The 23,826-nt window shown below is 38.3% G+C and overlaps 1 protein-coding gene and 1 long non-coding RNA gene across 2 annotated transcripts; both read left to right on the top strand.

Moving 5' to 3' along the window:
• Positions 1-6,306: 6,306 nt before the first annotated feature.
• Positions 6,307-10,895, top strand: LOC128227068 (uncharacterized). The gene is made up of 3 exons (XR_008259761.1): positions 6,307-6,434; positions 7,205-7,278; positions 8,178-10,895. It is a non-coding gene; the product is annotated as an uncharacterized LOC128227068 (long non-coding RNA).
• Positions 10,896-14,854: 3,959 nt separating this feature from the next.
• Positions 14,855-21,926, top strand: LOC128227067 (uncharacterized). The gene is made up of 7 exons (XM_052937269.1): positions 14,855-14,865; positions 15,022-15,184; positions 17,612-17,656; positions 19,227-19,428; positions 19,886-19,960; positions 20,374-20,457; positions 21,499-21,926. Exons 2-7 carry the CDS (start codon positions 15,027-15,029, stop codon positions 21,850-21,852), a joined length of 918 nt encoding a protein of 305 aa, XP_052793229.1. The 5' UTR covers positions 14,855-14,865; positions 15,022-15,026; the 3' UTR covers positions 21,853-21,926.
• The last annotated feature ends 1,900 nt before the right edge of the window (positions 21,927-23,826 follow it).

The raw sequence follows: 23,826 nt of genomic DNA, 5'->3' as shown, positions 1-23,826 counted from the left end.
TAGAAGTACTGACTTAACTTTTTCTTCTGAGCATATATATCTTATTTAAAGAAACATTACCCATAAGTTTTTCTATATGGTCAAAAGTGTCTTAAAAAAATCTTGACGAACTTTGAGGTACAGTTTGCATGGCTCCCATGTTAATTTGTTCATCAAAGTAAATGCAATTTAGCAATTTAATCGTCTTAAAACAATAAAAATATTCAAACTCTGATTTAATAATTGTACATCTTTTTCTATAGATCCTTAATCAAAATTCGCAATTTCGATGCTTTTAGTTTTTGGACGGTGCCCGCTCAGGGCAGCGTTCATAGTAGGGGCAATCGGCTGAAAAGTTACAAACCGATTTACCGCCTGTCTCGGTCGAAGAAAGAGTGCGGTTTTTCAATGCTTAAAACACCAGTAAAATTCAATTGCTTACAAGAACATTGATAATTATGCAATAAACCTATAATTCTAAAGCACAAATGATATGTTTAAAATACATTACTTAAGAATGCATGATTTATTTTATCTTGATTTTTTCCTGCGTTAGCTGATCGTTACATTTAATGACATTGGACTTTTTCCTTTTTTTGGCACCAACCAAACTTGCTAGAATAAATCCGGACTCCAAGCTTGACTAGAATAAGGGCCAGTTTTATTAAACTTCGTACGAAGTCTGTTTTGCTCACGAACTTTGTACGATGTATCTCAGGCTGTTTAGCCGTTTTATTAAGAATTTCGTACGAACAAGCACCTGTTTCGTAGATCTACGAAAGCTCTTAGGGTGGCGTACGAACTTCGTAGACTAAAAAATGGCCGCCACAACAACAGAAATATACTATATTGGCGATCTTTCATTTATTATGGCGTATTTTAACAAAACCAACTGCCAATTTCAAGACAGAAGACGACTCTGTGGAATCTGCAACCCGGTGAGTAAATTAACAAATCGTTAAGACGCCGTTTTGACTAAATTTTCAGGGGACGCAACCTCGCGCCAACTGTCAAAATGGCTAACGTCAACCCGGCAGCCAATAGCTAGCAGCCAATAAGTGTTTGCGTTGACTTACGGAAATAGATACGACGAAATAGAGAAAATTGCCAAATACATTAAGTCAGCAGCCAATAAGGAATTTAATCATAACCGTAATAAATTTTGCACTGAAAATTCTTGAAATGCACCAGATTGTGGAAGTAAAAGGAAACATAAAACACATTTATTGGTGAACGCTGAATAAGAATTGGACGTAATTCAGTTTAATGCAATAAATAAAATGATGAAAGAATATCGATTAAAGAAGACAACAAGTCTGGTTTGATATCAATAACATAGATCGCTGTATGAATGTATTTGTAACCACTAAACGAGGACTGGACATTCTGTATGATGCAATAAATGTAATATTAAATGAATATTAATGAAAAATTAAATAAACATACAATCATGATCAATCTCTGTTTTAACGTACAGGCCACCACAGCCTAACCAATTGAAACCAAACATCACGGAACTTGGGTGGCTGTTACGACCAGAAGGAGGCGATGTGACGCCCCAAGACCGGGTACTGGCATGTAGGGGACATCCAGGGCTATCACCTAGCACCGCCCAATAACTTCCATCTTGGGGTGAGCTTGACCAAAATTGACCCCCAACGTCCAGGACCCCCTATTTGGGTAAAACAAGCACATGGACCTACTTTGGGTGGCTGTTACGACCAGAAGGAGGCGATGTGACGCCCCAAGACCGGGTACTGGCATGTAGGGGACATCCAGGGCTATCACCTAGCACCGCCCAATAACTTCCATCTTGGGGTGAGCTTGACCAAAATTGACCCCCAACGTCCAGGACCCCCTATTTGGGTAAAACAAGCACATGGACCTACTTTGGGTGGCTGTTACGACCAGAAGGAGGCGATGTGACGCCCCAAGACCGGGTACTGGCATGTAGGGGACATCCAGGGCTATCACCTAGCACCGCCCAATAACTTCCATCTTGGGGTGAGCTTAACCAAAATTGACCCCCAACGTCCAGGACCCCCTATTTGGGTAAAACAAGCACATGGACCTACTTTGGGTGGCTGTTACGACCAGAAGGAGGCGATGTGACGCCCCAAGACCGGGTACTGGCATGTAGGGGACATCCAGGGCTATCACCTAGCACCGCCCAATAACTTCCATCTTGGGGTGAGCTTGACCAAAATTGACCCCCAACGTCCAGAACCCCCTATTTGGGTAAAACAAGCACATGGACCTACTTTGGGTGGCTGTTACGACCAGAAGGAGGCGATGTGACGCCCCAAGACCGGGTACTGGCATGTAGGGGACATCCAGGGCTATCACCTAGCACCGCCCAATAACTTCCATCTTGGGGTGAGCTTGACCAAAATTGACCCCCAACGTCCAGGACCCCCTATTTGGGTAAAACAAGCACATGGACCTACTTTGGGTGGCTGTTACGACCAGAAGGAGGCGATGTGACGCCCCAAGACCGGGTACTGGCATGTAGGGGACATCCAGGGCTATCACCTAGCACCGCCCAATAACTTCCATCTTGGGGTGAGCTTAACCAAAATTGACCCCCAACGTCCAGGACCCCCTATTTGGGTAAAACAAGCACATGGACCTACTTTGGGTGGCTGTTACGACCAGAAGGAGGCGATGTGACGCCCCAAGACCGGGTACTGGCATGTAGGGGACATCCAGGGCTATCACCTAGCACCGCCCAATAACTTCCATCTTGGGGTGAGCTTGACCAAAATTGACCCCCAACGTCCAGAACCCCCTATTTGGGTAAAACAAGCACATGGACCTACTTTGGGTGGCTGTTACGACCAGAAGGAGGCGATGTGACGCCCCAAGACCGGGTACTGGCATGTTGGGGACATCCAGGGCTATCACCTAGCACCGCCCAATAACTTCCATCTAGGGGTGAGCTGTTCCAGCAACCCCGAAGTCGGTCAGTGTGCTTGTTTTACCCAAATAGGGGATCCTGGACGTTGGGGTCGATTTTGGTCAAGCTCACCCCAAGATGGAAGTTATTGGGCGGTGCTAGGTGATAGTCCTGGATGTCCCCTACATGCCAGAACCCGGTCTTGGGGCGTCACATCGCCTCCTTCTGGTCGTTCCAGCAACCCAAAGTAGGTCAGTGTGCTAGTTTTACCCAAATAGGGGGTCCTGGACGTTGGGGGTCGATTTGGTCAAACTCACGCCAAGATGGAAGTTATTGAGCGGTGCTAGGTGATAGTCCTGGATGTTCCCTTCATGTCAGTACCCGGTCTTGGGGCGTCACATCGCCTCCTTCTGGGTCGTTCCAGCAACCCAAAGTAGGTCAATGTGCTTGTTTTACCCAAAAAGGGGGTCCTGGACGTTGGGGGTCGATTTTGGTCAAATTCACCCCAAGATGGAAGTTATTGAGCGGTGCTAGGTGATAGCCCTGGATGTCCCCTTCATGTCAGTACCCGGTCTTGGGGCGTCACATCGTCTGCTTCTGGTCGTTCTAGCAACCAACAGTAGTTCAGTGTGCTTGTTTTACCCAAATAGGGGGTCCTGGACGTTGGGGGTCGATTTTGGTCAAACTCACCCCAAGATGGAAGTTATTGAGCGGTGCTAGGTGATAGTCCTGGATGTTCTCTTCATGTCAGTACCCGGTCTTAGGGCGTCACATCGCCTCCTTCTGGTCGTTCCAGCAACCCAAAGTAGGTCCATGTGCTTGATTTACCCAAATAGGGTGTCCTGGACGTTGGGGTCGATTTTTGCCAAGCTCACCCCAAGATGGAAGTTATTGAGCGGTGCTAGGTGATAGACCTAGATGTCCCCTTCATGTCAGTACCCGGTCTTAGGGCGTCACATCGCCTCCTTCTGTTCGTTCCAGCAACCCAAAGTAGGTCCATGTGCTTGTTTTACCCAAATAGGGGGTCCTGGACGTTGGGGTCGATTTTGGTCAAGCTCACCCCAAGATGGAAGTTATTGAGCGGTGCTAGGTGATAGTCCTGGATGTCCCCTACATGCCAGAACCCGGTCTTGGGGCGTCACATCGCCTCCTTCTGGTCGTTCCAGCAACCCAAAGTAGGTCAGTGTGCTTGTTTTACCCAAACAGGGGGTCCTGGACGTTGGGGGTCGATTTTGGTCAAGCTCACCCCAAGATGGAAGTTATTGAGCGGTGCTAGGTGATAGCCCTAGATGTCCCCTTCATGTCAGTACCCGGTCTTAGGGCGTCACATCGCCTCCTTCTGGTCGTTCCAGCAACCCAAAGTAGGTCAGTGTGCTTGTTTTACCCAAATAGGGGGTCCTGGACGTTGGGGGTCGATTTTGGTCAAACTCACCCCAAGATGGAAGTTATTGAGCGGTGCTAGGTGAAAGTCCTGGATGTTCTCTTCATGTTAGTACCCGGTCTTGGGGCGTCACATCGCCTCCTTCTGGTCGTTCCAGCAACCAAAAGTAGGTCAGTGTGCCTGTTTTACCCAAATAGGGGGCCCTGGACGTTTGGGTCGATTTTGGTCAAACTCACCCCAAGATGGAAGTTATTGAGCGGTGCTAGATGATAGTTCTGGATGTCTCCTACATGCCAGTACCCGGTCTTAGGGCGTCACATCGCCTCCTTCTGGTCGTTCCAGCAACCCAAAGTAGATCAGTGTGCTTGTTTAACCCAAATAGGGGGCCTTGGACGTTGGGGGTCGATTTTGGTCAAGCTCACCCCAAGATGGAAGTAATTGGGCGGTGCTAGGTGATAGCCCTTTATGTCCCCTTCATGTCTGTACCCGGTCTTGGGGCGTCACATCGCCTCCTTCTGGTCGTATTAGCAACCCAAAGTAGGTCAATGTGCTTGTTTTAACCAAATATGAGTTTCCCATACGTTTAAGTTAATTGTGTTTAGGCTGAATCTAAGATGGAAGTCATGCGGCACTGCTAGGTGATAGCCCAGATGTCCATTTTATGCCAGTTACCTGTCTTATGGCGTTACATCGCCTCCTTTTGGTCGTACCATCAACCCAAAGTAGTTTAATGTGTTTGTTTAACTCAATCAAAAGGGCCCAAGAGGTTGGGGTCAATTTATTCAAGCTGACCCTAAGATGGAAGTCATTTGTAGGTGCCAGTTCATAGCCATTGCCAGTACCCTGTCTTAGAGCGTCAAATTGCCTCCTTCTGGTCGTAACAAGGGGTCCCAATGATTTAGGTGCGGCATCTTGCTGTCGTACTAACAACACAATTTCCTTAATTTCTTTGACATGCACTGACCCCGTCTTGGAGGATACATATGGTCTTCCTAACCCCAGTACTACGCTTATTAAATGATTACAGGGAATAGTCTTTTTAAAGGGTCTGCGTCGTATGCTTACCCTGTCTTCTGGAGTCTTTATTTGATCAGCATAAATCTTAGATAATTACACTATCAACAAAGCGGGATTTTTTCTTTCAAAAAACGCGTTGCCACCGCGGGAGAGAATGCGTCATCGCGGAATATCGCAACGATATATTCCACGGCAGCCAACGCGGTGGTGCGCGTCATCACCGCAATCACCTGCTGTTACTGCTGTTTCTGCGTACGACTTAATTCCGTATAAATGCACGCGGCAAATCGCCGTAATTCGGCAAAACCGAGATGTTTAGGTATTTGTGGTACAAATAGAATAGAAGAAGTAGATTAAACCGTGCTCGCGGACAGGATTTTACTTGATTGCGAGGGTAAACAATTGCATTGCTCTTATATAAATACTGACTAAACAACCAGAATGCAACTCATAGTAAAACGATTGAAGAATGTTGGTTAAATATTTTGATACCAAATTTTACGAGAGTGCTATTCATATTATACATATTTTTACTTAATATAGCGAGTGTTCGGATTAAAAACCAAATACCAAATATTATAAAGTACAGTATTTATTGGGGGAATGGGGGTAAACTGTGCCAGTAATAATATTTTAAAAAGCTGGTGTAATATTTTAAATCTTTATGTTATCTGGGGCCAAAAATAAATCCAATTTAAATTATTCCCCCATGTGTTATCAACATATTAGCTGGTTATCCCGGATACTATTTAGCCGCGGGTAGCCTCTACTGAGTACTGTAGTACATATTAATTTTATGGTTTACTTTTGTTCGTACTGGTTCTTTTTGATTATGTTTCATCGTGTTTTATTTATATAAACCATTTGCGCTAATGATATTTTCTTTGAAACATTGTTGTTGTGTGGCAGGTGTTCTTATTGGCTGGTGGAAAATAGTAGATTCCTTTCACATTTCGTGTTTCGTGGTAAAAGTACTTATTGGCTGCTAAGTCCCTTATTGGCTGCTGTACTTATTGGCTGCTGTTATTGGCTGCTAGCTTGCTATCAGTGTCAAAATGTTTTGAAAAACAAAATGCTCTTATTTCGATGCATTTCAAGAGTTTTGTTGTGATAAGTACACTGGAATATAGACTGAAATACTATCCAACCATTAGACTCATGGTATTTAAATTTTACGGTGTTTTAAGTAAAACAAACGAGCTAAAAACTGACAGATGAAATGACAGTGTCTGTCATTTCATCTGTCAAAGTTTTTATAATTTTTAAATGACTTGCTTTGACTTATATTTACAAGATTATCATGTCTCTAATAGTGTTCAAAAATTCTAAATCAACATTGAAGCTTATAAATTTAAAAGTTGCCTGGGGGTGGGGATGCGGGGGGTGGGATGGGTCAAAAAGTATTTTTTTTTAAAATATCCAGATCAGCCAGAAGGTAAGCATAAGCTCTATTGGTCACAGTTGGGAGACTTGTTTGTCCCAAACTACATTTTTTTTCAATTTTCTTGGCGTTCTGAAAACATTGCAGCTAGAAATGGGACTTGGACTGGGGACTCCTGTTTGCAAGTTTGTGCTCTATCAACTTGGCTCACAGGCCCTTAGAACTTAAAATAACTTAAAGCTTGCAGTTGAATTGTTCAACCAGCTCGACAAACTGTTCCTGATAACTTAATTTGCAAACAATCTGACCTTTGTGGGTTAGTACTGGGACACACTCATGAACGGTATAATATTAGTACGGTAAACCTGGGTGTAAAAGTGGGACAGGTTCAGATCTTGAACCGCACGACTGATGACTACTTGAGCTCAAGCAATGGCTTTATTAAAACAGAAACCACCTTGCATTTAAAGAAAAATGTCAACCATATTTTAAGCTTCAGAAAGAAAACAGCCTGTTTATAAATAAATAGATAATTCATTTTTTATTTCAGATCCTGACATGGATCCAAGATGCTGGTAACTAGGCTGGACGGATTGTTACACAGAACTGCAGGTTTCTGGATGGGTAACTAAATTTCCATATTTCCGGTTTACTCGTGTTATTTATAAGCAAGATAAAAGTAAATACACCACAAGAGCGAATCAAGTGGAAATCGTGCATTATGTATGTATTTACAGTCAGTTTGTAGCACTTTTTTTTACCAAATCTCAATTTAATACAAACTTTTAAGCTTATCATGCATATAGTTTGATGCACATTCTATAATTATAATATTAAAGATGTGCAGCATATATATGGAATGATCCACATCACTGGATACTGTATATATGTAACATTGCATGTGAAAATGCATAGCAACAAGTGATATAAGACTGGTGAAAAAATCACATTGCAAGTTTTCATATTTATTTTCAAAAATTGATGTTTTATGCATTTTTAAAAACATTAATTTGCGACAGAAATATGAAAAACTGTGATAAAATTTTTTGTCAGCATTCTTGTATCGCTGGTTTTCAGATGTTTACACAAAATTTGCTCATTCCTGGACAAAATATAAAATATTATTAAAACTGTTAATCTGTAAGAGTGCAGCCTTAAAGAAAACAAATGAAATAAAAAGGGTTTTTAATGATTTCTAGCAGATAAGTCTGTTGTCAAAGAACCAAATTCAAGGTATCATTATAGCCGTCTGTCATGTCAGAGACAATACACTAATTTTATTGTATTATATTTGTATATGATGTATAGGTCCTAATTATTAGGTCTATAAATCCGGCTTTAAGTGATTTTGAGTTGTGCCCTTTATTTAAATGAGAAAACAACTGGTGTTATTATACTTACTTTACAAGTGGCTCTGTGAAATATTCTGTGACTGTTAAGAGATGTAAATTTAAAATATTTTGTATATGTACTCATTTTTTTTTATCATTGTTGTTTTTGCTCTTAAATAATTTTCGTTTCAGAGACTCAGGGCCATGTCACAAATACTTCAGAACCTAGAATGAAAGTTACCGAAAGAGCAATAGACTTTCCAATCTCTACAAAATTCATCTTAACTGTTTTTCAAGGTGATACTTGAGACTACCAAAGACTTTTCAAGGACAGAATTCACAAAACAGTTTATACCACCATCTCATATCAAAGGATTGTGCTTGAGTTGAACAGCCTTCAAACAGAAACTGCTTCAACACCTTCAATGGATTCATTCTGATTCAGTTTACCCTTGCTGTGATCTGAGCAACTATTTACATCAATTCAACATTGTAAATTGTTTAAACTTGAAAATTCTGTCTTCATGCAACTCACATGAATCTATTTACTGTGGACTTTGATGTTGACTCTATACAGGAAGAAGAGACCATCTATATACATGCTGGCATATCTTTTAAAAAGGAAACAAATATTATAACCAACATACTACACTGTTATGTCATCCAAGGACTCAGCTACTGACTCAATTTATAAATACTTCAAAGAAAAATTGTCTCTGTCAATGTAGTGTGCATAATAAGACATTTTTTATTATGCGCCCCTTCGAAGAAGAGGGGTATATTGCTTTGCACATGTGGGTTGGTACTGTCTACCGTCTGTAAACCAAAGCTTGTCCGAGTGATAACTCAACAATTCCTGGACGTATGGTCATCAAACTTGACATGAAGGTTGGGCCTGACCAGTAGATGATTTTAGGGCTCATCGGGTCAAAGGTCAAGGTCAAAGTGACCTTGAATGGTAAATTAATTTTAAAGCTTGTCCGAGTGATAACTCAACAATGCCTAGACCTTTCGTCATCTCGTCATCAAACTTGATATGGAAGTTGGGCCTCACCAGTAGATGACCCCTATTGGTTTTGGGGATCATCAAGCCAAAGATCAAGGTCACAGTGACCTTGAATGGTAAAAGGTTGTCCAAGTGATAAATCAACAATGCCTGCCCCCATGGCCCTCAAACTGGTCTCGGAGTTTGGGCCTTACCAGTAGATGACCCCTTTTGATTTTAGGGGTCAAAGGTCAAGGTCAAAGTGATCTTGAGAGCAAACTCGACAATTCCTGGACCAATCATGCCATTCAGTCTGAATGGTCATCAAACTTGACATAAAGGTTGGGCCTGACCAGTAGATGACCCCTCTTGACTTTGAGGGTCATCAAGCCAAGGTCAAGGTCACAATAACCTTTAATGCAAAAAAGATAACAAATCCTCACTCAGGGATATCTCAACAATGCCTGAACCTATGATCATCAAACTTGACATGGAAGTTGGTCCTGACAAGGAGATGACGCTTATTGATTTTAGGAGTCATTGGGTCAAAGGTCAAGTTCACAGTGACCTTGAATACGAAAATGTTTTGAGTGATAACTTGACAATGCCTGTACCCATGGCCCTCAAACCTGACTTGGAGTTGTGTCTGGCCTGTAGATGAGTCCCTTTCATTTTAGGGGTCATCGGGTCAAACGTCAAGGTCACAGTGACATTGATTGAAAAAAGCTTGCCTGTGTGATAACATGTCAATGCCTGAACCCATGTCCCTCAAACTTAACATTTAGATTTTTGTAGACCAGCTGATGACTCATATGGATTTTGAGGTCATAGAGTCAAAGGTCATGGTCATAACACACTCTATTCTCACACTTTGAATGGTCATAATCTTAAAACTGCCTCAACGGCATCCAATGTCAGTGACTAATCAGCTGTCATTTCGGTCCATGCTTATTTCATTCAATTGTTCATATAATCCTGACAACATGGCGCTCAGGTGGGGGCATAATGTTTGACAAACATCTCTTGTTGATAATTGGCTCATTTCTTACATGTAGCTGTAACATTTTGGGCAACTTCTCAATTATTTTGTTTAAGACATTTTTCATCCAGCTCATCTAAGCCTAAGTTAGTGTTCATGTTAACTTTTATGACTGCCTGTTTATTGTACTTTTTATAAATTATTTTTAATGACTTTTTCTCAAGAACCATTTGGCTAAGTATGTATCCCCCTGAAATAGACTAATTCTTTTAGCTCTAGTTGTCTGTCTGTCCATCTGTAACAAATTGTGTCTGCTCCATGTCTCTTTAACCTTTTGAAGGATTTGATATAACTTCCCACAAATGTACATCATATTGAGAGGAAGGGTTTATTATTATAACTGTTGAGCAGTTTCTGAACTTGACTGTATTATATCTTGCATTTACCTCAAGCTGTTAAGTGAACAATATAACATTGACCAATACAAGGAACTAAACCTTCTAGGTCACCATTTTGGAATAAAGTAATACTTAAAGCTCATATTTCCATAAGAATCTGCTCATATACAGTTTAAATAGCTTATACAAGTATATCATTTTAACATAACATCAGATCCTCCACTGTTTTATGTTTGCAACATTTTTTTTTAAACTTTGATTTATATATCATGACTTTTATGAACAAATACCAAACAACAACTCACAGATCTATACTCATTTGGGCAGAATTTTGTAAATCCAAGCATTGTCAATTGATATTCAATGCTTTTTGGCAAATTGGGGCATTTTCTGTCACATTAAAATCAATATTAACAATAAATCTCCAACTTCAATATTCTTATATTTTTGTGCCCATTCTTTGCCAATTATTTGTTTATCTATTGGTATACATGTATGTTTATTCATACTGTTTTTCAAAATAACGAATTAATAAAATGTTTGAAATATTTTATTTGTTCATAACTTATTTAATATAACAAAAAGATGACTGCATTTTGTTTTATTTCACATCATGATTACTCATAGAGCAAGACCTGAAGAAGTATAGTGATATAGCCACAGGTGTTTGTCTGACTTTGTCCTACCCAAGAGGGCATGTGTTTGAATCCCAAGTTGGAAAACACGGTTCAAAGGTCAGTTGATGTATCCTGATTGCAGGCAAAGAGAAACACTCTATGATGGACACCTGTAAAATAGAAGATACATAATCTTTACTATAAAACGTGAAAGTTGTTAGTAAAATAAAAAAAGAAATGGTCTAACATTTTTTTAAAATACAATTCTTGATAATATTTCTTGTAAAAGTACACATTTCTCTTAAGAGATAAAAAAACATTACAGTACAAATTTGTTTTTTTAAAAGCCATTTCTCATATTCAAATGGAATGCCTGCCTTGACAGTGATATTTTGTATTAAGATTACATATATTGGTAAAATATCGGTAGTTTGCAAGAAGCAGTAGCAAGTATTTTCTTATTTCATACTATGTTATAATGGCAATTGCATCTGTTTTTGAAAGACTGGGTCTAATAACACTAAAAAATATAATAATAATCCTACTCCCCGATTACTGTTTGCATAGTTTTTGCAATAGTTGGTTTAATCATACTCTGAGATATACAGTCATACCCAATGCTTTTCAGTGCTGCAACACTGCATCTCAGATGACTGAGCTTTTCTTTCAAAAGATTACCTGCAATGAAAAACTTAATAAATCATATCAATAACAAACAAAGAGGATACTGTAATTGACAATAGGTCTACCTATTTGTAATGACAAATATCATTTGTATATTGGTTAGTATATAGAATTGTTGTCACGTAACAGAGTTACTATAGAATGTGACGTAATACGTTATATTTAAGATATAATTAAGATTTAATTAAATGGATATATGTCTACATACTGTATGTTTAGTAATGTAGGGCATATTTGATTGTCATTTGAATATGAAGATGGTTGACAGCCGACCTGGTACAAATGTACAAAATGGTCATGTTAATTACAAAAACGTGTATTCCTGTGGTTGTAAAGCTGTCATAGGTAGACAACAAATTAGTATAAAAGAGATGATTTGGGATGTGAAAACGGAGGGCGGTTAGGCCAGGCAAGGAACGCGGCCTTGGGTCCTTAATGGACGGCAGTTAGGATGTGGGATTACCTTAAATGTCATGCTGTATTATATACTGATTATTATACTTAGAAAGAACGGTGAACAATAAAGACTTAGAACACTTGAACAGTTGTTGGTTGGTTACTGAACGAACTATCACGAAAGTTAAGTGAGCGTTGGCATTACGCGACATTGTATATTAAAACATATTTGAGTGTGTAAACTTACATACTTTAAGGAAACAGTTCAAATAATATTCGCTAACTAAACTCTCTTAAATTTGTACTTCCGGGGTTTTCAATCGCATAGAACAAAGAATTAACGAACGTAATAGTACATTTACCTTTTGGGATGTGATTATTTAACATGTTAACGCCATAACAATTATTATACACAATACAAGCGATAAGAAATGAATATAGTTGGTATCGAAATGTGTCATAACCTGAAAACATTGCAATGTGACACAGGAAACAGCTGTTTAAACGGGTCAAACCATGCCGTAGCAACCGTAGTAGACAAAACGTTACCACCCACTGTATTTATCAAAATAAATAGTAAATGTCTATTTTGATTATTCGAAAAGCGAAGCAGATCAAATCACTATTTGCGATTTTTTTTAGTATACTCACATCTACGGTTTGTTTACATTTTCGTCCGATCCTTCCCCATTTTGAAGAGTAATTACGTACGAAAGCGTTAGTAAAACGATCGCAGAAATCTTCGCATTCAACTTCGTACGAAGTGATCGCTTGGTTAACATGCATTCATAAAAAAATAGTCATGCATGACGAAAGTTGGCTCTTGAAATAACCAAACTGTCAATAGATGATAACAACGACACGATTTTAAAACCAGGCAGCTCTCCCTGTATATTTTTCTGCACACACACCAGATGCACTGTCCCTCAGCACTTTCAGTGCTTTGATTATTATTAAATCAATGCCACTATGTTTATAGATGTCAGTGTGTGTATACCACGTGATAAATTACGTCAGAAATGCTGCGCCAACATCTTGCTTTGAATGATTACTTCAAACAAAGATACATTTTCTTCTTCACAATTTTAAATAAAACAAAGGGCTGTCCATGACGCTCAAAGACACCAGCCTGCGTTTTAATACCGGAGTTTGATAAGTTGATTAGTTTCCTCAAACAGTTCGACGAACCTGTTTCCAAAATAATGTTTTGGCAGTGCTTCATCAGCCGGTGGTTTTCTTGAAAGGTTTGTCAAAGTGTTTTAAGAAACAAAACTCTATCAAACGCGATAAAAAGACCGAACGCGATGTTATGTTAGTCTTCGAGGCAAAATTTTGCCTTCCGACGTAGCATTTATGATTTTATTTATCAGGTGGTATACATACACTGGATGTCGAATATCATATAACAACGTGCCATTACAGTATTAGTGTGCTTTGTCCATTATGTGCATTCTTCCATGGTTTGTTTATTCCGACAAATGATTCTTTCCGTCCTTGCTCAAAGACCCTTATGTCTGGCCCGTAAGTTTAATTTTGAAAGTGTTCGCACTATTATCTTAATCAGTTGCTATCACGTTTTTGCATTGAGTATGATGATGTTACATGAACAAGATAATACATACAAACATATTATAACAATATTTAATTTCATTATATGCCTATCAATTTCCTTTTAATATCCAACAGTGAAAATAGAGCACGCCGTATTGAAAATCAATGTAATACTGTCGTTTTCTGATTCCGTATTGAAGTCTAGGAACAACTTTCGTGTTGCTAAAAGAGCGTGACAAAAATAACTGGTAAATCCTGTAAAATTAGGTACTTTAATGTACTGTCGTCACCAGCATGCAAATATTCAGAATTATAAGGGTAAGCACGAAGCAGAGAACACTTCCAATCCATCTAGACAACTTGTTGTTTGCCAATTGGAAGCTTATAAATTGTAACATTATCATAAACATGAGCAGCTCGCAATACAAAGGAGAAGGCGAATTCGCGCCATCGGTATAAATAGCGACTGACTCACGAACGTCCATCAATTCTGCATATAATGATCGTTAAAAAATCCCTTGTGCATTCACTTTGTTAAAATGGCCGCGTTACATCTTCATGAAATGACGATTACTGTCGAGTAATGTATACTAACAAGTACCGTTTATGTGTCTTATTTTTGGTGCTGTGACATTTAATAATTGTTTTCGTATTATCAATTTGTTAAAGTAAATTCTGTTACTTCTGACTTCGTTTCACTGGAGTAGCCTCACTTGACTTTAATACACAAACGTTCGTAAAATATTCATACGCGCAAGCCATTCCAAATTTGGACAAAATCAAATTGAAACCGGAAAAAACGGAATAATTAGATAGTAAGGTATTTATAAATGGTATTGTACGACATGACGCTTCTCTAGAGAAGTACATCACGTCTCATTCGATGAGTCACCAGGTTTACAAACCGATTTCGACGTGATACAGGTCACCAGAAAAACGTCCTATATCCCCTATATATGGTTCAATAGCCTAGCTTTTCAAACTCACGCGCATGATTTTTGAGTCGACGAGTACTGCATATAATCAGTTGTATACTACCCGATAGGATAAATACACTTACATGTGGGCATTTAATCGCTAACCGTTGCTTGCGTGATATACATCGCTCTTGACCTACGCTATCGTGCGATATGGACTAGACGCTAACAACGTAGTTTGATATGACTCTGTACTTCAACATTCTCTATATATCATATTGAAAACCTGATAGCAAGCAATTCATGTCTATATTTTATATATCTATATATGTACGAAAGCGGTTGTCCTAAATGTATGTGATTATTTTTTTCCTCTATGAAGTGTTCTGTAATCTTAAATTGGACTAACTGTCTCGGAATGTCTTTTTAGAAAATGTTTAAAACATGTTTGCGCAAGTAGAAACAACTGTAACAAACGCGAGCATATTTCTATCACATTGTTTTAATAGATCCGATGCAGTACTCAGTGAACTCGAGTGAAGAAGCTGTCTCTTGTTGTTCAATTTGGAATGCCTGCTGTTCTATAAAAACACACAACGACGATGATAAGACATTAGCGACAAATGCAGAAGATATATACTCAGATCCGGTTGAGAGACAGCCAAGTCTTAGGTATTTTTTTCAACTTTCGTTCTCTGTTTTAAACGTAAGATATGATGAGTTTCATTTGCCACGACATATCATGCTTAGCAAATGTTCATTTTAGAAGACAAGGTGACCGTATCGGACGATAACTGAAAATATTTTACTGTCAGCAAATAAGCAGTTTATTACACCAGCGGATCAAGAGGGGCCCCACCCCCTTAAATCTGCCAAGATTTCTTTTTATGTCAATGTCGGTGAGAATATTAGGTAAAAATACGCTAGAATGAACTAAATAAATTCCAAATTTTCTTCGAGAAATATCCCCAATCCCAATTCATAACATTTTTAAATTTTATATTTCGGTTTTGAGCGAGAAGCGAATGTCAAAAGGTTGGCCCTTAGGTTACGCCCTGCATTGTGAGTCGATTTATTCAAGTATTTTTTATCAACCAACACCAATTTTAATAACCCGTTCATTGGCTTTATTGCTCAAGAGTACGGAAGCTATATATATACATAAAGAATAAATTATAAGAATGCATGGTGTATTATAATTTCGAAAAGAAGTTGTAAAGCTCAGACTTATTATGTCACTCCCATTCATGGGGAGACATATTGTTTTTGCCCTGTCCGTCAGTCCGTCCGTCAGTCTGTACGTCTCACTTCCACTCAATAATTATAGAAAGCTTAGACTCAGGAACTTCATACTTGGTATGCTAGTTGGTCATGACTAGTGAATGACCCCTATTGATTTTGAGATCACCAGGTTAAAGTTCATGGTAGCCGTGACCTTGAGGTGAAGAAACGGTTTCCGTTAAATAACTAAAGATCATTTGGGCCCAGGAACTTTATTCTAGTTGGTTATGACTAGTAGATGAGCCATTCTGATTTTGAGATCAAAAGGTAAAGGGTGAAGGTTACCTTCAGGTAAAAAGCGATATGTTGGCGGGGAGCTTAAGCTTTAAAATGGCTTTAAAATGGTTTCTGCTTAATATCTAAAGGACGCTTATACCCAGGAACTTCATTATTGGTATGCTAGTTGGTCAAGACTAGTAGAAGACTCATGTTGATTTTGAGATTAGTAGAGCAAAGGTCAAGATCACCGTTACCTTTAGGTGTAGAAACGAATTCCGCTCAATAACAAAAGACAGCTATTTGGTCATGACTAGAAGGCCAAAGCTCAAGGTCATCGTGACCTTCAGGTGAAAAAACAGTTTCCGCGCAATAACTAAAGAATGCTTGCACCCAAGAACTTCATACTTGGTATGGTAGTTGGTCATGACAAGTAGATGGACCCTATTGATTTTAAGATCAGTAGGTCAAAGGTCGCCGTGACCTTGAGGTGAAGAAACGGTTAATGCTCAGTAATTCAAAAGCGCTTGCACCCAGGAACTTCGTACTTGGTATGCTAGTTGGTCATGATAAGTAAATGAGCTATTCCAATTTGAGATCACTAGGTTAAAGGTCAAGGTCGACATGACCTTGAGGTGAAGAAACGGTTTCCGCTAATTAACTAAAGATCATTTGGGCACAGGAGCTTTATTCTTGGTATGCTAGTTGTTCATGACTAGTAGATGACCCCTTCTGATTTTGAAATAAAAAGGTCAAAGTTCAAGGTTACCTTCAGGTACAAAAGATATGTTCGCGGTGACCTTAAGCTTAAATATGGTTTTTGCCAAATAACTAAGGAAGCTTATACCCATGACTTTCATACTTAGTATGCTAGTTGGTCATGACTAGTTGGTGACTCCTATTGATTTTGAAATCAGTAGGTCTAAGGTCAAGGTGCCGTGACCTTGAGGTGAAGAAAAGGTTTCCGCTCAATATATAAAGAAAGCTTGTTGGTCATGACTAGTAGATGACCCCTATTGATTTTGAGATCAGTAGGCCGAAGGTCAAGGTCATCGTGACCTTGAGGTGAAAAACCGGTTTCCGCTCAATAGCTTAAGAACGCTTGCACACAGGAACTTCATATTTCGTATGGTAGTTGGTCACGACTAATAGATGAACCCTATTGATTTTGAGATCAGTAGGTCAAAGGTCAAGGTCGCCGTGACCATGAGGTTAAGAAACGTTTAATGCTCATTAAATAAAGAACGCTTGCACCAACAAATTTCATACTTGGTGTGCAAGTTGGTCATGACTAGTAGATGACCCCTGTTGATTTGTGATCAGTCCGTCTGTCAGTCAGTCTGTCTGTACGTCACACTTCGTTTCCGCTTAATAAATATAGAACGCTTGCACCAAGGAACTTCATGCTTAGTATGCTTGTTGGTCATGACCAGTAATTGACCCCTATTGATTTTGAGATCAGAAGGTCAAAGGTCAATGTCGCAGTAGATGTTCAATATTTCAAATTTCATTTATATCATTTATTTTTTCTCAACAAATAGGGGAGACAAGCGCTTTTTCAATAAAGCAATCTCTAGTCCATGTTGTTTTTCTTTATTTCAGTGAAATAACCACCCTTAGACAAGAAAATAATGAGCTACGAAAAAGGTTCGTAAGTTTTCATTTTCGATGATTACAACAAATCAAATGAATGCTTTCATTTTGTTTTGCTCGACCTTCGTCCATGTTATTACTCCATGTTCGTGGCATACTAGTTTGTTCTGAATATCATAACAAATGTACCATCTTCGGAAATACTAATCCCGTGGGCATCAGTCACCTTTCCTGAACTCCGTACAGGATAACCACTAGAGGTGAAAACGAACTGGCCTTTTTCATACAAACAATCACTTGTACATGGAGCTCCCGGGGTTAGTGACCACGAAGCTGTGCTTACGCAAATCTTAACATCGTTTGTTTTAGATCCTTACACACGTACAATGTTACTTAGGAAAAAAGACACTGCTAGAAAAAATCCGACCACTTTACATCTAGATTTACAGTGATTTAATCACACCAACATTAAGCACTTTGTACATACACGAACAAGTCATTTTAGGGCTGACATCGATTTTTTTCTCGACCATGGACCTCACACAAAACGAAAAAGAAGACAATTAGTAAAGTAAGATCAACAGATTCGGCATCAAAAATCGCCCACCACCTAAAGCTAAAGACAAATAGTTAGTTTGAACGTGGATATGCCAATAACACATACAGCAATGAGGTTACAACTTGATCCTCAATAGCGTTATTTACTAGTTAAAGGGAATCAACGTGACAGCAGCGGAGTTTTTAAAACATAGTTCCGAAGTGTCACCTCAAAAATGAGATCATGGCACATTTTGATAAACTTTGGATCAACAGCAACCGTCACCATGGTATTTTGGAAAAGCCAGTTGATCTCACAATACAATACCTTCTGTATAAATGGAAGAGATATATGTCGTGCTTCTTGAGTTCAACAAGGCTTTCGATAAGATCCCTCACAGTCGACTTGTCCGTAAGCGAGAGCAATGTGGTATTCCGGATAAATTCTCTCCAATGAAATCGCAGTCAACATAAGCCAACAGGTCTTAATCGATGGAAACAAATTCGACACCTCTAATGTGGAACCCGGTGTACAATAAGGGTATGTTATATGACCTACTTATACGTCTGAACACCAACAACATACTGCCACACATTACCTGAATAGCTCGCCTCTTCTCAAATGATTCTACAGAACGTGGGCAAAACACATATTGAACGTTGGTATAAAAATATCCAACAAGATGCATGTCTCTGCAACAGCTAAAACAGCAGCATTGCCTTTCTGGGCAACAAAGCCAGCCGACCATTAAGGTTTATGGATAACAAACCTTCGTTAGACCCATCATGTTGTATGCAAATCCTGACTACCATCCACACACTTAGACAAAGCTAGCGCCGTCAGAAGCAAGATATTGACAGTAATTCCTAAATAACCTTTTAGAGAAAAGATAGGAAAACATTTCTTAGCCCATAAAAGACTATGCTATTTTCTGCCTCTTCAAGTGTGAAATATTTTGGATTTGCTTGTATAATAACGACGCAATCCTTGACCTAACGATTCCTAACACTGTATATACTACATGCAAAACAACTGAAGCCAGATCCTCCGCGTTTTTGTTTGTCATAAATGTTGCAAATATTTCAGATTAAGCAGATTGGTGTCAGCTCAACTAACAAACAACAATCCAAATATCGTCGACCTCAGTGACAATAACAGACCTACAAAACTGGCCGAGCAGTACTCAGAACTTTATGACAATGCCTGGACCGAATGTTATGAGTGTCTCACGAAAACACTCTCGTGGCAAGAACAAAGGACGGTACTTTGGATTAGGAACCTCTTTCTTGTATGCTTTTTATTAAAACCTAAATGATTATATATGTATGCATGTTCTTAATCTAATTTTGTATACAATTTATAAGTTAATATGTTACCACACAAGTACAGAGTATTTGTATTTGTCACCATTATACACTTTATGCCTCATGGGTCTACGACCTTCTACTTTAATATAAATAAAACTTGAAACTTGAAAACTTAAATCGTCATTATATAACACTACTATAAGCACTTACTCTCAGTGATTAATCACGATGACCATTATTGAGTTCTTCTTATGAGTAGTTGTTCAAAAAATGTTTTCTTTTTACCTTCTGTGAAATAAGATGTACAGCCGAACACTTTTGACTCGAACTCGCTTGGTTCGAAATCATCGTTGGCTCTAATTTCTTCATACTAATAGTAAGCATTACCGCTTGGCTCCAATTTTTAGGCTCGACTGTATAATATAATATATTTTTCAGACAATCTTTGAATCTTGTTGTAAACGGGCAAAAGATGATTTAGAAGAGGTACATACATTGCTACAACATTTTCAGGTAAAACTTCTTTATTTTTCATTAGTTTGAACATAAAATCATATGGTAACATTTTATACCACTGATGTATAGTGTTGTTGCGGCATTAAATAAATGCCTATTTACAAACCTATGCTGGTCGTTTGTTGATTTCTTACTAGCTAGGGATATGGCAGTTATAACCGAGTCTGGTATAATACATCATGATAAATAATAGCTTTGAATAGATATCCGATATGCTTCTTTGATATTATAATAGAACACTAGAATGTTTTTTCAAGTGTAAAAAAACAGTTGTTGTTTTTCAAATATGAACAGGAAATGCTAAATTTTGAAACTTCAAGGTATTGTTACAAATCGATGTTTTATTTAATAAGTTTTAAGCTTGTTAGCATTTTCTTGTAAAATCATTTGTAATAAATTGTTTGTTACAGCCGCAGCCCAACATAGAAATGATGAAGCAGTTGAAAGAAGACAGAAAGAAAACATTCCGAACGCATTTGGACAGAATAAAACATGTAGGTTTACACTTGATTGGTGTTGAAAAAAACAACAAAGCGGTAGCCACAACGTTATTGTATTCATTAATAAACACAACTTCAATTTAAGGGTTTTTCAAACAGAATGTCATTTATTCACCGTGGACGACTCAAATTGTATATAACATTATTACATTGAGTACAAATACTATTCCTTTTCTCCATTAACCTTTTTTGTTTTGCGTTAATTATGAATTGAATTACATTCATGTATTCATATTATGTGACATACATTGCTGTACGTTCATGTAAAGAATTATCACATTACAATCCTCAGTTCAACATTTAAGGTGCACTCCTACTCCCAAATAAGATTTACCACAATTTATACTATTGCTTTAAAGCTGCACTCTCACAGATTGAACGTTTGGACAACTTTTTTATTTTTTGTCTTGGAATGAGCCAATTTTTGCGAACATCTATGGAAACCAGTTAAATAAGTCTTATAAATAACAAATAAATAAGATTGCCGTTTTAAATATTGCTGTTCCAAAATTAATTTTTCATGCATTTTTCTTAAACCGTTAGGTGAAGCCATAACACATTAATTTTCGAACAGAAATTTGAAAAAGTACGATCTGATTTTTTGTCAGCAATCTTATTTTATTGGTTTGCAGATATTTACGCAAAGATTTGCTCTTTCCGAGACAAATAAAACTAGTAAAATGGTAAATCTGTGAGAGTGCAGCTTTATTACCAAAAAGGATGAATGAATGTCGAAAACAATGGCTATTATGAAGGATTCCGCATTTAATATGAAAGAAATGTGCATAAAACACTGTATTTCTACCTTTTGGTACTATAACTTAGTTCAGTAAATCTTTTAGCATTCACCAATCATATAATATTATTACGATCTATGTTATCAAATATTGGGTTACAAACTTGTTACCAGTAATAAATATTTTCCATAAATGCATTATTTAGTATGTATTTAAAGATTTTTCAGTCAAATTTGATGTTTGTTATACATGTGTATGAGATTCTGTATAAGAATGTCACTTTAAACCGTTGTTACAGAAGCTCCTCGAAGACATACGCAACCGTTTCTCAGAATCCGTGAAGGCCATCGACTTGTCACGCATATTTATTAACGAAAGTATTGAGTTGTGTTGGCTCATGGTCATCCAAGACCCACCCGTCTGGGTAGATACAGACGTAGACATACACGGACAGGCCTTTGATTATAACCGCTACAAGCCATATACAGTTAACGGAAAACTCGTTGATTATGTTGTGTGGCCGGCGATGTTTCTGCACGAAAGAGGTCCTTTGTTATTCAAGGGCGTTGCACAGGGGACGAACACTCCAGTGAAAGAGAACAATAGCAGTATGAACATCAATACTGGCACCGATGATATAAAACCTGTTTAAACATATACATGTGGAAAACCACTAAACTTAAAATACTGTTTTAAGCGATTATTTACATAAAAATATATTATTTATATGTTTATATTTTCAGGATATTGTTTTCCTATTTGCCTTTTAAAACCCGCATATTAAAAGTATCTAAAGTAGATAAATTCGATTTTATATTGATATAAAATCAGCAATTTACACAATGGCAGCGTATCAGACTGGTTTTGCAAAACACTGGCACTTAGTCCAGCCGTCTTAGAAATATATTCTCGAACGAGTACGTGTCAAATAAGCAAATCATGGCTACTTTTTATATTCGTAAAATCATGGCTACTTTTTATATTCGTATAATTACAACTTTGAGCAGGTGCGAGTAAATGCTTAAATCCTATTGGATAAAACAACCCAAACTCTTCGGTGTTAATGCAAATTCGGTGTAATTTTTCAATCACTTCATACATCAATGAAACGCAGAAAAACAATGTTCATTCTTAAGTAACGTTTGAAACGTTTGGCTTGAGGAACACAGCGACAGAAATATTTGGTCACAATGGAATATCTTCAAACATCATGATCGTTTTACAATCGCTTCAGGCCGATAGCAATGTTAAGCCAACCACATATTTTGCTTGTGAAGTGCCAATTTATGACATCAAAATAAATTATATACCGCGTTCTGCATTGAAAGTCGATGTATTGAAGCGTTATTTTCCACATTATTTCATTAAAACGTTTCAAACAAATGTACTGATATAAGCAGGAAAATGGGAAATGTGGCGTTGTATGGGAAATGTGGCATTGGATGGGAAATGTGGGACTGTAAGGGAAATGTGGCGTTATACGGCTAATGTGGCATTTTTCCGGAAATCTGGCATTGTAGGGGAAATGTGGGATTGTATGGCAAATTTGGTATTGTAAAAAAAGTGGGAAATTGTGGCATTGTAGGGGATATTTGGCATTGTAATGAAAATGTGGCTTGTTACGTAAATGTGGCATTGTATTGGGAAATATAGGGAGATGTGGCATTGTTGGGAAAATGTGGCATTCTATGGGGAAATCTGGCCTTGTATATAGGGGAAATTTGGCATTGTAGGGAAAATGTGGCGTTGTATGGTAAATGTGGCATTGTATTGGGGGAAATGTGGCATTGTATAGGGGGAAATGTGGCGTTATAGGGGATATTTGGCATTGTAATGAAAATGTGGCTTGTAACGTTAATGTGGCATTGTATTGGGAAATATAGGGAAAGGTGGCATTGAAGGGGAAATATGGCATTGTATGGTGTATGGTGAATGTGGCTTGTAGCGGATATGTGGCATTGTATTAGGAAATGTGGCATTTTAATGGAAATATGGCACTGTATGGTAAATGTTGTATTGTAGGAGAAATGTTGTATTGTAGTGGAAATCTGGCATTGTATGGTAAATGTAGGGAAATCTGGCGTTGTAGGGGAAAATTGGCATTGTAGGGGAATTGTGTTATTGTAAGGAAGATATCGCATTGTAGTGAACATGTTGCGTTTTAAGGGAAATAGGGCATTGTTTTGGAGAATTGTGGCATTGTATGGGAAATGTTGCACTGTATGGGGGAATTGTGGCGTTGTTAGGGCGTTGTAAGGGAAATTTGGCATCGTAGGGAAAATGTTGGCTTGTAGGGGAAATATGGCGTTGTAGAGGAAATCTGGCATTGTAGGAGGAATGTGGCATTGCACGGGAAATGTTCCAATGTATAGGAATTGTGGTATTGTAGGGGAAATGTGGCTTTGAAGGAGGAATGTTGCATTGTAAGGGAAATGTGGCATTGAATGGGACATGTGTTTTTGTAGGGGAAATCTGGCAGTGTAGGAAATTTGTGGCATTGTCGGCGAAATTTGGTAATGTAGGGGAAATGTTGTATTGATGGGAATATAAAAGTGTTGTATTTGGGTTTATTTTGCGATAATAACTAGAATGCAGACCCATATGATGTAATGTGTTCTTACGGTGA

Source organism: Mya arenaria, chromosome 3 (assembly GCF_026914265.1).
Source record: "Mya arenaria isolate MELC-2E11 chromosome 3, ASM2691426v1".
In the NCBI taxonomy this organism is placed as follows: Eukaryota; Metazoa; Mollusca; class Bivalvia; order Myida; family Myidae; genus Mya; species Mya arenaria.
This window is presented reverse-complemented; position numbering and strand designations above follow the sequence as displayed.